Source organism: Bos grunniens, chromosome 18, assembly GCF_055505025.1.
Source record: "Bos grunniens cultivar Pamir isolate PY7600 chromosome 18, Bosgru_T2T1.0, whole genome shotgun sequence".
In the NCBI taxonomy this organism is placed as follows: Eukaryota; Metazoa; Chordata; class Mammalia; order Artiodactyla; family Bovidae; genus Bos; species Bos grunniens.
In genome coordinates, this window is record NC_141182.1 from 14189589 (window position 1) to 14205106 (window position 15518).

At 62.0% G+C, this 15518-nt stretch overlaps 1 protein-coding gene across 11 annotated transcripts in view; it reads right to left on the bottom strand.

The window, feature by feature from the left end:
• Nucleotides 1-15518, bottom strand: part of CBFA2T3 (CBFA2/RUNX1 partner transcriptional co-repressor 3) — a 78502-nt gene that overhangs the window by 14186 nt on the left and 48798 nt on the right. For 5 of the 11 annotated variants that reach the window (XM_086350306.1, XM_086350314.1, XM_086350316.1 and 2 more), the window contains exons 2-3: nucleotides 6608-6754; nucleotides 3576-3653 (exon numbers count right to left, since the gene is read on the bottom strand). In XM_086350306.1, the coding sequence (XP_086206432.1) occupies nucleotides 3576-3653; nucleotides 6608-6754 (225 nt within the window). Of the gene's footprint in view, nucleotides 1-2572; nucleotides 2664-3575; nucleotides 3654-6607; nucleotides 6755-15518 lie in introns of all 11 variants that reach the window. The other 6 variants (XM_086350307.1, XM_086350311.1, XM_086350312.1 and 3 more) reach the window with 4 other exon arrangements.

The following is a 15518-nucleotide window of genomic DNA, read 5'->3' on the forward strand; positions in this document are numbered from 1 at the left end:
ACCTGTCTCCTGGCCTCAGAGCCTGCACAGAGGTCAGGGGTAGAGGGCTTCCAGGGTCCTTGATGACAGGGGAGGGGGCTCTGGACATGGACACCTCTGGGAGTCCTGCAGCGCAGCTCATAAACTCAGCGGTCACTCACACCTCTGTAATCTGCTCCTTCAAGTTTGCACACTCGGCCTGAGTGTGCTTGCCCGCCAGCTCCTCCCTACGTGACCCTCCCCCTCACACATGCCCTTCATTCCCCATGCCCTCCCTCCCTTAGCATCTTTGCACGCACACTCTTACAACATACCAAATACACGTGCACTCATGCTCGTATACATATACATACACATACACACAACACACACATGCTTGCACACAGGCCTATATGCACCACACACACACACACATGTAAGTGCACATGGACATAGTGCACACCCCACATGCACAAAGATGTATGTATGTTCACACACAGGCACACAGACACCACAAGCATACACCCCCATACACACCTGCACACATGTACACCTGTGTGTGCACATAGGCATGATGCAGTGCAGCCCCACAGCACACACGCATGCACGCGCACACACAGCACACACCTGTGCACACCTGCACAGTGAACACGTGCATGTCAGCATGGTGCATACATGCACGCACCTGCACAGCACACACACATGCACCCACATGGTGCACACACATGCACCAACACAGTACACATGCACCCGCATGGTGCACACACACATACATGCCCACAGAGTGCACGCATGTGCGCGCCTACACAGCACACGTATATGTGCACACGCATACCTCTCACTCGCTCTGCTGTGGTTCCCAGGCTGGCCCTGCCCCTACCCTGTCCCCAACCTTCCCCGGGCCTTGTCTGGCTGGGTCTGTGCAGAGGCCGTGCGCTCACACCTCATGGCGGGGATTCTGGGGGTGCTCAGAGCCGCTGCTCCCTCAGGGCTGCATTTCTCTGAGGCTCCAGCATCCCCTGGTGATGAGGGAGCAGGAACCCTTTCCTTCACGATTGGGACGTTGCTGAGCTGGGCTCTGGGAAGTGGCCCCTCCAGAACAACCACCTACAATCATTGTTTACTTGGCCACCTTGGATGGCAGGAGTGTCAGTTTGCCCCTCCAGACCACACAGCCCTGCCATCCTGCCCTGGCTCTGGGGGTGACCTCTGCGGACCGTCTTGGCCTTGCCAGCCTGGAAGGGCGGGAGCACGTGAGGTGGGGCCACACGCCTGCCCCCCTGCCCCGGGCCTCGGCTCTCCCAGGGCTTGGCTCTCCAGGTCCCTGTTACCGGCTCCAACCGCCCCTGCAGGCCCAGGGGACAGAGTTCCCGCTGTCTCCAGCCCCCCTGGGCTCTGGAACTGGCCCACCCTGTTAACCCCGAGTCTGCTGTCTGGTTGGCTCTGCCCACATCTCCAGCTTCCATGACCCCTTGCCTGCAGCGACACCCGCAAACACCCTCCTCCCCTCACTGAGCAGCAGGTCAGGGACCACCCCCTAATCCACAGACGGTGGGCCTCACGGTCCCTGCACCCTGAATGCGTTGATTAAGGTTGCCTTTTGCCCTCAGGTGCCCCGGCACCGTGCCGCTCCTCAGCGGCAGGCTGACATGGCCCTGCCCCCCAAGTGCCCTGGTCAGGAGTGGACGTCCCGAACCAGCCCAGATGTGCTGTGGGGGTGAGACTTGGTCCTGGCCTCAGTTTCTTCATCTGCAAATGGCCCTTGGCCCGAGCCAGAGGTGGGGTCTCGGGGCTGGGAGGACGGTTTCTGGCCTCCTCTGTCTCATGCCCCTGCTTGTAGAACACAGGTCATCCTTCTCCCACCAGAAGGGGCTGGAAATGCTTGACCTGACTGCTTTCACGTGCTGGGTGATCGCTCATCCAGAACTGGCCCCCACTTGACAGATGTCTGGGAACCACTGATTGAAGGCCAGGTTCAGCACCAAAACAGACGTGCCCCCTGCATGTCCTGAGGAGGGCTGGCTGTAGGCAGGGGGCCTGCTCTGCCCCTCGGCCCCATCTTCCACTTGGCCCTTGGTGCTGCTGCTCCCTCCCCTGGAGACGCAGTACGGGTTGAACTCTGTTTGCTCCCGATGGGCTGGGGGACCCTAGGAGCCCTTTCTAGAACCCACAGGTGACACCCTGGCTCGGGGACAACCCTGAGGACATTGTGCCTCATTCCGGGGATCCCTCTTGCCCGGGGATGGGTAAGCTCCAGACACAGACAAGAAGGGCCCCGTCCCTCATCCTCTCCCAGGATCCGGGGACCAGAAGACCCCACAGTTGTGCTACTTTTCTCTGTCCCTTCAGAGCTCCACTGATCCCCTTGGTGGACACCAACACACACACACACCCCGACTGGGACTGATGACAGCCACTGGCGGTCACCCAGACAGGCTGGGGGTGGCCTGCTGCATGGGGACCTCACCGCAGCAGGGCCTCCTGGTCAGTCGCAGCAGAGCTGGGCCGTCACTTGGGGTCTGGCCTTCCAGGGGCTTCAAAGACCTGTGGCTGGCCCCGCCGCCTGGGCACCCCCCCGGTGGCCCCTGGCCCAGCCTCTCTGTGGCGCCCTTACCCGCTGGCCTTCGGTGCCTGGTCCTCCCGTGGCTGGCCTGCCCTCGCTCGCCGAGTTCCCTCCCGGGCTGCCGGGCAGTCTCAGCAGCTTGCTAAAGAGACGCCGAAAATAACCCCTGGCCACAAGTGCTTTCATTCCCACAACAGGTGTGTTACTAAGATAGACCACACGTGTCCCGGCCGAGGTTTTTGGGGGCATGGAGCAGCACCCCCATGGCTCCCCCAGGCCCAGAGCCTGGGCGGGGTGAGGGGGAGCTTAGGATGAGGCATCGAAAACAGCCCCTCCCGCCAGCCCCCCACCCTCCTTCGGGCACCATCCTCCTGGCCACACAAAGCACCCAGGCCTGGCAGTACCGCAGCTGCATGGACGCGCCGGGCCCCAAATGAGGTCACACACCTGGGCTTACATAGCTGCACGTGCAGGCTGATACACTCCCAGCATCACCCTGCACGAGCCTCCCCTATGGCACCAGCTGCAGCCCAAGCTCTGTGATGGGAATGTCCACTGGTGACCAATACCCGTGGAGCACCCTGCATGTGCCAGGGACTCCCATGACATGACCAGCAGCACCCTGGGGCTCCGTGTCATTGCCTCAGCGCTGGGCCCATGACTCCTTTTCTACAGGTGGGGTTCCCTGCCCGAGGACATAGTGCCTGGAAGGGTAAGAGCGGGGTCCACCCTGGGAGAGGCTGCAGACTTGCTACTGGCATTCAACCATTCTGCAACTCTGGGACCCGCCTGATTCGCCCAGTTCTGAGTCAGGGAGATGGGGGCTCAGAGAGGCCATCCACCTGCCCAAGGTCACAGTGTGTGGGCGGCAGGGCTGGGTGTGAGCCCGGTCTGTGGGCTGCAGACCCCACTGCTCAGTCCTCCTGGTCTGCCCCTGGGCCCTTGTTCCCTAAGGGAGGCAGGCCTAGCATGGCAGATGCAGGGGGCGCAGACAGGGCAGTGGGCACTGGGCAAGGACCTCTGGGAGACCAGTGGTTTTTGTTATTTTACTTACAGAGACAGACCATAGACCATTTTAAGCAGCCATGAAAACGGCCATGGGGCAGAGACATCGCAGGCCCGTCCTCTCGATCTGTAAGCAAAATAAGAAAAACACGCTGTGAGGAAGGAGGCTGGGCTCCAGACCCTGCCCGGGGGGGTGTCTGCAGCCAGCCCCTCCCCTGCTTCTCGACAGCGTTTTGGGGGTTGGGCCTCTGTCATCACCTAGGGCCAGTCCACTCCCTTCTCTGGGCCTCAGCTTCCTCATCTGTGAAATGGGTGGATCAGGGATCTCCTGGGGCCACTTTTGGTGGGAACTTCTGGGGCTCAACCGGAATTCTGGCTCCTCATGGGCATGAGGGGACACCCTGGCTCTTAAACATCTGTTTCTGGAAGGTGCCCGGTGATCCCACTTGGCACCATCCTCAGGGACCTGGAGCCCAGGCTGAGGGGCTTGGGGTTTCCATCGACAGACAAGCTAATGGTGGTTCCAAAACAAAGGCCAGGTCTGAGCTGCCGTGAAGGGTGGAAGCACCAAACAGGAAGAGAGATTTGATTTGTCTGAGCTGAGGTCAGTGGACAAAAGCCACAAGGAGAAAAGCCGTACCACCAAAAACAGAGAGTGTGCCCCCTGTCACAGGGGGTAAGGGCAAGATGGAGTGTTTGCCCCTTAAGGGTCCTCCCAGCTGCAGAATGGCTCCTCACATCCCTCCCCAGAGTTCTCTTGGCACTCCTGCCACCTTCCTGTGGCCACGCCACAGCTTCAACTCCAAAATAAATTTGTGCCCAGGGCAGTCACTGGTCAAGAAAAAAACCACAGCCCTCAAGCTGTGGCTCCCAGTCAGTCCCTGGTCAGCTTGGCTTGCAGGTCGGTCCTGGGGCAGCGGGGGAGGTTCTTGGCAGGAATCTACGCGGAGTGCAGAGGATCCATCTACGCTGGGCACCACCAGCCAGGTGCACAGATGAGATGAAATGTTAACCTCACGTTAACATCCTGCTTTCAGGGAATTCCAAGGCTTAGGGAACAAACCTGAGGCCACCCCAGAGGCAGCCCGACACTCAGACAAAAGCTCCCAGCGGCCAGAGGGAACTAGGTGTCGGCTTAGAGAAGAAAGACCCGTTCTCTCACAACCTGCATGTTCTGAACAGAGCCAGGACCCCCGCCAGAGGGGATGGACCCCACGCCACACACGGGCCTGCCACCGCATATCTGTTCACCAAGCCCGGTGGCATCCCACCCCAGCCCCATCCACAACCTGGAACATCTGGTTCCCAGACCAGCGCCTTCCGGAACATGGGCTCCTGGACTGAGAAGAAAAGCAGGCCACAGAGCCACGCCCATGAGGATCGGAGACCCTGGCTCAGAGCCCTTGGCCAGACCCTCCAAGGGTCCACTGGTCTCTCCCACTTGGAACCGGACAACAGAGTGGGGCGTCATCATCCCAGGGGGACCTGCTGCTGCCCCGTCAGGAAAATTCCTTTTCCCGCCTGGGCTGCACGGACACCCTGGGCTGCATGGATGCGGGTGAAACTCGGCCAGGCCGGAGCCTCACCTCTCTACCAGTGAGGCTGGACAGGGCAGCTGTAGTCAGTAGACAGAGATCGGCCCGCAGTTCAGCCCGAGGTGAGGACTGACTCTTCTGGAGAAGAGGGAGGGGTGACCGGATGGCCAGAGTCCCCAGGTGAGAACAGTGAGTGAGCAAAGTCTGGCCACCTCTGGCCCCTCCTGTGTGGCCAGTGCAGGCCGGGCACCCAGGGGTGGATGGCAGGGCCCCGTCTTGAGGCAGGAGGCAAGTGTGGGGACACGGGCTCATCCCAGTGTCCATCATGTGTGGGGCCCCTGGCTCAGACTGACCCCACTGGGGAGAGGTGCTGGAACTGTTTGTGCCAGACAGTCCTGTGTTCAGCTGGCCGCACCTGGGAGCAGGTGGCATTTTCCTGTTTACCAGCAGAGACCAGCATCCTGCAGCAAGGGACCTAGCTGGACCCCTCGTCCAGATGGGGGCCACTGCCCAGCCTCTGATGGCAGGACCAGCACCATTCACAACCAGGAACAGATGGAGCCAGGCCAGGGCCTGGGCTCTGGGAAGAGACATGGACCCCAGTGAGCGGGGTGGGGCCTGAGGAACCTGGGGGCGGCCAGGGGCCACCAGGCTGAGGAACTGAGGTTCCTGCTCCAGGGGGGGGCTTCATTTGGGTCCAAAGCCTGGGGAAGGGAGCCCCAGTGCAGGGCTTTCTGTCCTCTGAATGTGTGGGTGGGAAGGCATGCGGAACGCCCAGAAACACTTAGGACACATTGCTGAGCCCCTGGTCTTAGGGACAGGGAACTTTGTCCCCCACACAAGCACAAGCCGGGGGTCTCCTTCCCAACTGCTCCGACTCAAAGGCCCAGGGCTTCAGGGGTGGCTGTGGACTCCGCAAGCCCACCTATACCTGCTGTGTGCACCAAGATGCTCAACCATGGCCCAGTGCCAGTGAGGCACCACCTTGGGGTATGGTCTGCCTATCATGTTGCTGGCAGCTAAGGCCCTGCGGACCCAGTTCCTGGCCCACCCACACACCTGGCTCAGGACTGGCCGCAGAGCTCTTCCAAGGCCAGAGATGCCTCCAATTGCCCCTTCAGGGGGTGCAGGCCAAACAGGATTCGCCCACATGCAAGTAGTCTGCTGTGTGACCACGAAGTCCTCGTCCCTGTCTGAGCACTGGTATAGCAGCTAACCTTGATGGAAGGTTCACTGTGTGCCCACCCTGCTGAGAACTATTAACTCACTCATCCTCACAGCAGCTCAGTGAGGCAGGGCCACGGCCAGCCCTGCTTTCCCAGTGAGAAACGCCAGGCCCAGAGAGGTTAAGAACTTTGCCCAAAGCCATACAGCTACCAAGTAGAAGAGCTGGGGTCTGAACCATAATGAGATCATCCCTCTCAAAGGCCCAACAATGGGGCGTTTACAGGTCCAGGTGAAAGGTCGGACCTCAAACGACTCAAGGGATCCCCCAGAGGTGACTCACCCCAGTGCCCCCTTGAGACCCAGCCCTGGGGTTACTCACTAGTGTGGGGCGTGAAGGAGGGGTGTCGCGTGGCCCCCTGGGATGCGGCAGGCGGTGGGGGCGGCATGCTGGGGGGCGTGGCCCGGGGCTGCGTCTTCACCTCGGCCGGGGAGTCGGGCATCGCGGTGGCCTTCTCCTTCCTGTCTGCTGTGGGCACCACCGGGGGTGGGGGACGGAAGAAAGAGACAGAGAGCAGGTTAGTCAGGCCGAGGGGTAGAGGGGTTGGCACACCCCAGGCCCACCTGGTTCCTGGGTGAGGCCTCGAGCAGCTGGAGACCGGGCAGGGGACACTCTGCCCACAGCCCGCCCTGGAGAAGCCTCAGGTGTGCTCACAGGTGGCTGGCATCCCACCCACCTGGGATCAGACAGCAGGATGGGTCAGCCGATTTCAGGCGCTGGAGGGCATAGCTTCAAGAACCCGGGCAGCTAGAACAGGCCTGGGGTTCTCATTGTGGGGGTGGCCCTTGGGAGCTTGGGTTTTCTCAACTGCAGACCAGGGAGTTGGGGGCACCCCCTGAGGCTGTGGTGCCCCCACTTCCTCAATTAGAAGCTCCTGGAGGGCCTGTGTGGACGACCTCCCCACCCCCATTTCTGATTTTGCAGGTGCGGGGCTGGCCTGAGACTCTGCATTCCTAATAGGATCCCAGGGGAACCCCCGCTCAGAGACACCCTAGCATTATCCATTCTAGAGCAGAGGCTAAAAGGCACGTCTGGGGGTCTTCCCCGGGGAGAAGACTGGGAGGCGGGAACCTGTATTTTCACCATTTCCTGGCCCAGGCAACCCCTGGGGACCAGCCAGGCCAAGGACACATTCGGTTTCAGGCCATTCTAGGCCTGGCCATCCAAGTGTGGTCCACAGAGCAGCAGGTCCTGCCCCGGACGCTGTGTCAAAGATTCCACAGAATCCCGCTGTGTCAAAGATTCTGATGCTCTGCTAGGAGTCAGGGGTGTGGAGACAGGGTGGAGACATGGAGAGACCCCGGCCTGACATGCCCCCGAGCCCCTGGGCCCACAGAGCAGGCCCTGGGAAAAGGCCTCTGGGTGACTGACCGTCCACACGATCCCGAGGCAGCAGCTGCCTAGGTATTCTCAGCTGGGGGAGGGAGCGAGCCTCTGGGCCGCCCCCCACCCTACCCGCTCCCACCCCAGCTCAGCGTCAGCCAGCATCAGGCGACCACAGAGACCTGGGAGGGCAGCTGGGACTACAGGTGGGCGTCCCCGCCCATTACAAACTGGCCAAGCCTGTGCTGCCCGCCCTTCACCCCCGCCACTGCCCATCCTGCTAACCCTGATGGGGTCTCACCGGGAGCCAGGGTGTGACGGGGCTGGGCTGGACACCTGTCAACCCATTCACTTCTTCCCCTCCTCCTCCCAGGGGCCCCATGTGATCTGGGCCACCTGCCTCCATGGACAGTGACTGCAACAATAAAATGTTTGTGTCCCAGACTGAGCAGACCTCCTTCATTGCCCCCACATCCTCCATACCAGAAGGAGACACCCACAGCACCCCGGGGCCCCTGGGATTGGAGCAGAAAGCCCCCTCCTCGCTGGCCTCACAGAGGGGGAAGCAGGCGGTCACCGGCAGCCACCGGGCCGCACAGCACCTGCTGTGCCCTCAGCTGTCCCCCCGCTGCCAGGCGCCCTGCCCCCCGCCGCCGCCTGTCAAGAGCTGACGGCCGGGCACACGTGCGCTGCAGCTGTGCGGGCCTGTCAACACCATGCCTGGCTGCAGGGCCGGTGGCCAGTCCCCAGTGACAACCAAAGAAGGCAAACGTGGCCAGCGCCACAGGCCCTGGGCCACCCCTGTGGGGTGCAGTCCTGCCTGTCCTGGCCAGCCCTTCATCTGACCAGGCCACCCTGGGGCAGGCAGTCCCGCCAGCAGGCTGTCCAGGGAGGGTACTCAGGACGCCAGGCTGGGACGCTGGGGACATGGCCTGTTTTGACCTTTCCAAGCCCTTCCACACTGGGGCTTCGCTGGAGTGTCACAGGTGAAGCAGACCAGAGACCCTGGCTCAGGGGGCATAGGGGAGGGGTGGACTGAGTGTGCCTGTGTCTCATGGAGCCTCTCACCCATCCCTCAGGTGTCCACAGACCCTGAGGGCGAAGCTTCAGGCTGCCTACCTATGGAGGAGACATGCCTGCACTTGGCAGATGAGTCATGGCTCCTGTTATCCTCAGGAAACCCAGCACGGGGAATGCTGCTTCCAGCCCCGTTTTACAGGCACAGAGAGGTGCAGCCATCTGCTAAGGGCACACAGCATGCATGGGTGCGTCCCTGCAGGGCATGCAAGTCCGCAGGGTTTCAAGGACTGGTTTGCATCAATGCGAACTCTCCTTGCAGGAGAGGAATCAAACCCAGGTGGATGGAGGCTTCAGGTTAGTGGGGGTGCATCCCCACCTCCCACACTGGGCCTTGGGTCCCTGGGCTGCACACAGTGGGGCCACGGGTGCAGGAAGCCTCACATATGTTGAATCTTGTTTGAGTCTGGCTCTATTGCCTGCTGGCTGTGTGATGTAGGGCAAGTCACTTCACCTCTCTGAGCCTTTCTACTCCTCTGTAATGGATGATGGTGAGCTCTCAATGCAATCAAGAACAGTTTATGAAGCAATGCAAGTGCTAGAACCCTGCTCTTGAGGTTGGCCTCGGCCTAGATCCAAAGCAGAGCGTGCCGGAGGCCTCAGGGAAGAGCAAGGGTGGTGTGACGACTGCAAGGAACAGAGTGCACGGGCCTCTCTCTAGTCGTGCAAAGAATCCAGACGAAGCTGGCGGGTAGTAGGGAGCCCGTGAGGGTGTGCACAGGCATCGCCTCTGCCGCCTGAACCCTCAGCAGCTTCCACTGCACATGGGGCTCCCCGGGGCCTACCCCCAGCCCTCCTCCCACCACACCCATCTCCTCACCCACCCCTACACCCAGAGCTGTGGTTCCGAGCCCCCACCTCCCCCCATCTCCCCTTCCCTCCTGGGTCTTCAGCTCTGACCTCACGTCCTCAGGAGAGGTGCCCCATATGAGGGTCTTTGGCTCCCCTGGAACGTGATCCCCTCTGAGACGACCCTGCTTCCTGACCGCTGCCCCCCGGGCCCAGGGTCTCTGGCTGGGCTGGCACTTCCAGAAGGCTGCCCGTGCACATGCCGGAGGCCAGGGGAGGACTCAAGAGTGAGGTCACTGCTGGGCAGCCCTCTGAGAGGAGGGGCTCCCTGCTCAGAGCCTGGATGGGGCAGGTCAAGGGTCCTGGCTGCCCCAGCCCCAAGGTGGACCGACCTGGGGGGCTGTGGATGCAACCATAGCTCACCCTGGACACTTGCCTCCTCGGGGCTGGCCAAGCGAGGACAGTAGGGTGTGAGGGGGCTAGAGGCCCACCCTCCAGACGAGCGGCTGCCTCTAAGCTGGGCTCCTCGTGTCTACATGGGCACACTTGTCACCCACCTCCCGGGGTGCAACATGGGTCAAATGAGATGGAGAAGTGTGCTTAGCAGAGGGCAGGGCACCCACCATGGTCGCACCATCATGGTGGCAGCTGTTAATTGCTGTTATTAATTACTGCCCTCTCTCCACCTCTGCAGCCCTGCCTGCGTGTGGAGGCCAGGCCTGCCCGTCTGCCAGCCTGCATGGTCTGAGGGCACACGGCTAACAAGCTGCCAGATGGGCAGCCTCAGTCTCCTGAGCACCGGCCTCCTGACCAGCCCCTAGCTCCTTCTAAGGCCCACAACCCCCAAGGGTTCTGGCACAACCTGACTGCCTGTCTGGCCGCCCTGTAGGGCCACCCAGGGGGGACCCTGAGCTCACAAACCAGCGTGAGCAGGAGCTGGCCAGGTCGTGGGGGCTGGGGAGGGGCCCACTGAGTGGTGCTGAGGGCCAGGAGGGGGGCAGCTCCCACCGCCGTGAAGACTCCTGAGGGTGCCAGCATGGTCAGCTGGGCACAGCTCCCGGTGAGGTCCAGACTCCACCCAGAAGCCTGAGCTGGCCGTGTGGGGCCGCTCTCTCCCCTCCCCCATTCTCAGGTCCTCCGCCCTCCGGGGTCCACTCCCAGGTGTCCCAGCCCCGGGGGAGCTGGGTCCTGTGCCCTGCACGTCCACGCAACCTCTCATTACACCCTCATGCCCTCCCCAGAAAGCGCCGTCAGTCCCTGTGCCTGCCTGTGAGAGACATTAGACACATCTGTGGGACACCCCCCCAGCTCGAATGGTCCCCCCATACCCACTCTGGGTCTGTTTCCCCACTCCTGATTCTGAAGTCATTGGGGACCCTCAGTCCCACATATGCCCCCACCCAAAATCAGGATATCCCCTGCACAAGCCCCCTTTTAGGGAGCTCTGACTTAGCAGGTCAGTGAGGGGGCCCTGGCAGCTGAACCTATGTCTAGCTTTAAGTTCTTTCACTTTTATAAGATTAACATATAAATAACAGCTCCCCACGCGAGGGCTTGGCACGTGTCCCATGCACATCAGTGTGCCCACTGAGGGTCCCAGGCACGACTGTGACCCGGAATGCCACGCCCTGAGGGAGGATTCAATGCGTCTCCACAGGGGCCCCCATCAGGCCCATTTGTGGATGGGGAAACTGAGGCTCGGGGAGGACAAGTGTTCAGGGTCTCAGAGCCTGACAGACAGCAGGGCCTGAGCCCAGGGCTCTCCAGGGGTGCCTCAAGCACCAGGCCCCACCACCACCTGGGAGATTAGAAAGTTCTGTAGCCACCTCATGCTCCCTGGGGAACATCACGTGGGCTGACCAGACATAGAAAGGGTGGCTGCCTGGGGTTTGAGGCTAGGGTGGGTTTGCTGCTCTGAGTCAGTGGGTGATGCCCTGGGTGCCCCAGCTTTGCAGCAGGTTAAGTGCGAGGACCATCTTCCCAACTCCCTGGGCTCTTCCTAGATGTTCCAGGGGAGGGGGGAAATTGGAGCAGCCTTGGCATCCCTGGGCCTCCGCTGGCCCCATCAGCAGTCAGGGGCCATGGCGTCCACAGGACCCCATGGAGAAAAAAGTGGGAGATGGGGCGGAATTGGAGAAGACATGTCTGGGCTTCTCCCTGACCAGGGTCCCTGTCAGCTCCCCTGGAGCCCACAGAGTGCCTTGCCATAACAGCGGCCCTTATGCTGGTGTGTGGTGGGGGGAACTCTCGGGGTGCTGGCCCCTTCCCTGTGGTCCCCTCCCCGTGTGCTCAGGGGGCAGGAGTGTGCCGGGGGCCCAGCCAGGAGTCTGACCGTCCCACAACATGGCAGGCAGCCCGGCTCTGCTCCATCTGACACACACGAAACAGGCACAGAGAGGATGGGTGACCCGCCGAGCTCACACAGCCGACAGGGGGCTGGAGGTGGCCCAGAGTCCTACCCACCCGAGGCCTGCTGCTCCCTCATTCGCTCCTCTTTGAACTGTCCATCCCTCAATCCTGGAGGGTGGGGGCCCCCATGGTGTCCTGATGTCTGGCTGCAGTGCAGGAGCCAGAGGGTGAGAGGGGACAGCCTACTTGGTCACAGCCCCACCACTGGCCCCGGCTCCAAGCCCTCGAGAACATTCCCAGACCCGGGCGGTGCTCCCCAGGCCCCTGGGGACCCTGCGTGTTTCCCAGACAGTGGCTCCAGTTCCCACTAAATGTCACTAACCCATCGTCAGAGGAAGCCGCTCTCCGGGGCCGGGCGGAGCCGGTGGGAAAGAACACGGAATGTGCCGGAACAAGCCACCCCATCCATCATTGTCCCTGTCCGCCTGTGTTCCCAGCCCGCCCTGCGCGGCTGAGAACTGGCCACAGCCCCGCGCTCCCAGCCCTGGGGTTCTAGAACCCCAGGAGGGGTTGCTAGATGCTAAGGAGGGGGCCCTTAGCATCAACACAGCCCATCCCCCACTGGTGCTGTTGCGGAATCAGGGCTCACTTTGGCCTCTCGTGGTCTGACTCTTCCTTCATCTCATCTGACCCTCACAGAAGTGGCAGGAAGTGGGCAGGTAGGCCCAGTACCAACAGGTAACCCTGCTCCAGGGGCAGGGCCCTGACTGTGAGCCCGGCCTCGACCTGTGCACCCCACACAGCCCCTAGCCTGCTAGGTGGCCAACAAGGAAGCCCAGGGCCCAGAGGCCACTCTCTGCGGAGTCTCGGGCTGTGACCTGTGACATGCCCAGACCCTGTTCCTGGCACTGACCTGCAGGCAGGCAGGGTTCCCCAGGCCCGTGGAGGCTTGGCAGGGAGCCCTGCACCCCAAGGAGGGGCCCTGATCCCCGGCCCCAGTGAGCGGGTGCCCCTGGGCACACTGCCCAGCCGCAGCTTCCACAGCTGCAGGTGGGGACGAGGACAGAGCACCAGTGGCCCAGGCCCTGACGTCCTGGCCTCCGCCCCGTGCTGGGGAGCAGGCCGAGGTCCAGAAGCTCCTACCAAGGCGGGCAGAACGCTGGACTTTCCTGGAGGCAGAGGGGCGAGCTGGCCCCTAAGACACGTCACCTGAAACCATTACCGGGTGGCCCCTGCCTCTTGGCGGGCATCCTGAGTGCCCTCAGGGACTTTTGTGACTGGCCGTCCCCTCCCTGCCCTCATCTCCCACGTCTTTGTCTGAATGTGACTGTCTTCCTCAGTGAAACAGTGTGCAGGGCAGGGCCAGGCACACAGCAGGTGCTGCATAAACGCTGTGGAGTCAGGACCAAGAAGGGAGATGGCCCATGGATGGCAGGACAGTCCCGCCTCCCAGCTCCACAGGCGCTCTTTCGCCGAGGACAGCCCCGATTCCTCTGCCCTGTACATCGGCCAGGGACTGGAGGGAACCTCCCTGGTCAGGTCAGGTGTCCCCTGGAGCCCCGTCCCCGTCCTCCAAAGGTCCGGGGGTGGGACAGCAGCGGGCTGGTGTCAGGTGTCGGGAGCGACGGCAGGCACCACCTGTCCCCAGCGCCTCCAGGCACACTCTGTCCTGCTCAGGCCAGACTCTCCCGGGAGGATCGCGGCGTCCTGGCCTGCAGACACTCTGCCCGGGGCAGGGTACAGCTGCCCGTGGGAGGTGCCCCTCTGTGAAGGCCGCACCTGGGCTTCCAGGATCCTGACCATGAGCGGGGACTCCGCTGGCAGCCCTCGCCAGTCCTGGAGGAAGACGCACTACCACTGGGTTTACAGATGGGACCCCGACACTGAGAGTCGCAGAGAGCTACGGGCCTCCAGGGTCCAGAGACCACCGTGCCTCCCACAGTGTCCCAGCTCCCTGTGCGGTACTCGGGGCCTCACACAGCCTCATCCCATGTCCTCCACAATGGCCTCCAGAGCCAGCACCTTCCAGGCTCCTCCATGGGTCCAAGCCCCAGGCCAGGTGGGCATGACTGCCCACTGAAGCAGTGAGGAGATCGAGGGGGCAGAGGTCAGGCTTCCTCCAAGGCCGCAGCTCCGTGAGGCTGCAGAGCCCTGACTACAGATTTCCTCTTTTCTCCCACTCTTTCCTCCAAGACCTTCTATTACAGCACCACCATGAGCCCCAGAGCCCCCTCCTAACTACGACAGCTCCGGAACCTCCAGAAGCCCAATGCCACATTTGTGGAAGAGACAGAAGGTGGGTGTGTCTGAGGGGATTCAGGCCTCACAGCGCTCAGGGAGGGGCAGCTTCAGGGCATCCCTCCTGGGCAGGACCCACTGGAAGACACCCCCACATGTCAGGGGTGGACCCGGTGGGGCCCTTGGACCCCAGCGCAGTGCGCTCCAGCATGGGCGTGGTCCCCTGGCAGTGACAGCACGTGGAGGCAGGAGCCGGCTCCCCTGGCTCGCAGATGGCCCTCCTGAGCTCTGAGCGTCAATGGGATCCTCCTGCGTCCACGTGAGGGGTGGACATTGTTCTTCTCATGTGGTCCCAGGCAGGCTTCTGGCCGTGTAACTGTTGGGCCAACCTTGGAAGTCATGAGCAACACAGCAGATGTGGGTAGTGCAGCAAGTCTTTCCTGAAGGCCAGCCCAGCCCAAGTACCTCCCTACACTGCCTTCACCCCTACCCCCGGTGACAGATTCACCTCCTCTGAGCCACTGACCACTGCACACTGCACACCAGCCACTGCAGGGCCTGGGCAAGGTGGGACAGGTCCACTGCCAGCACACAGGGGCTAGCAGGAGGGGGGGGCAGATATTTTGGGGGGGCATCTGAGCCTCCATATCGCTGCTTGGGGAGCTTCTGCCCCCAGAATACCCTCCCTTCCCCTCAAGGCTTCTTGGAGGGTAGATGGGGACTTGTACTCCTGGACCCTGGGGATCTGGAGCAAGCCAGGCAATCTCCCCAACCAAGGGCCAAATTCCTGGGGCAAGGAGGGGCACGGACTCTCCTGGAGCCTCCCAGTGGGTGTGTTGGGGATGGAGGGAAAAACCAGGCATGCACCCCAGGAAGCAGCCATGACTCAGAAGGGACGGACAGGGCTCCCAGGCTGAGGCAGAGGGACTCAGGGAGCCCTGAGGACATGGGGTTGACCCCCCACATCAAGATGGGTGGGTCTGACCAGGAGGCTGACCCCGCCCTCACCCTCCAAGGCCAAGGTCAGGGATGGCTTGTCTTTGATCCCCAATGCTCTGCAAAGCAATGAGAATTTTCAGGGGGGCCACAGCCCTAACAAGTTCCAGGCGCTGGAACTTGGACCGCTGCCCACATCTGGTTTCAATCAGCCTCCGCCGCCTGATGAATCAGTGATAATACACACAAGGATTAGTGTTTCCCTCCCTTGGTCCAGGCGGCCCTCCCACCCCCACGAGTGCTCCAGCCACGTCCCCTGGATCCTCTGCCCAGCCCTTCCCAGTCCTGGGGTCTGACCGGGCTGCTGTTCCTCTGCCTGTTAACGCTGTGACCCTTCCCACTACACAGTGCTAGGCCTCTCTGGTCCTCCTTCCCCCAGGGACCCCATGATCCCCTGGGCCTGTGGGTGACAACACCAAGGATGCTGGTTGCCGTGGCAACATCACTGGACCAAAAGCCA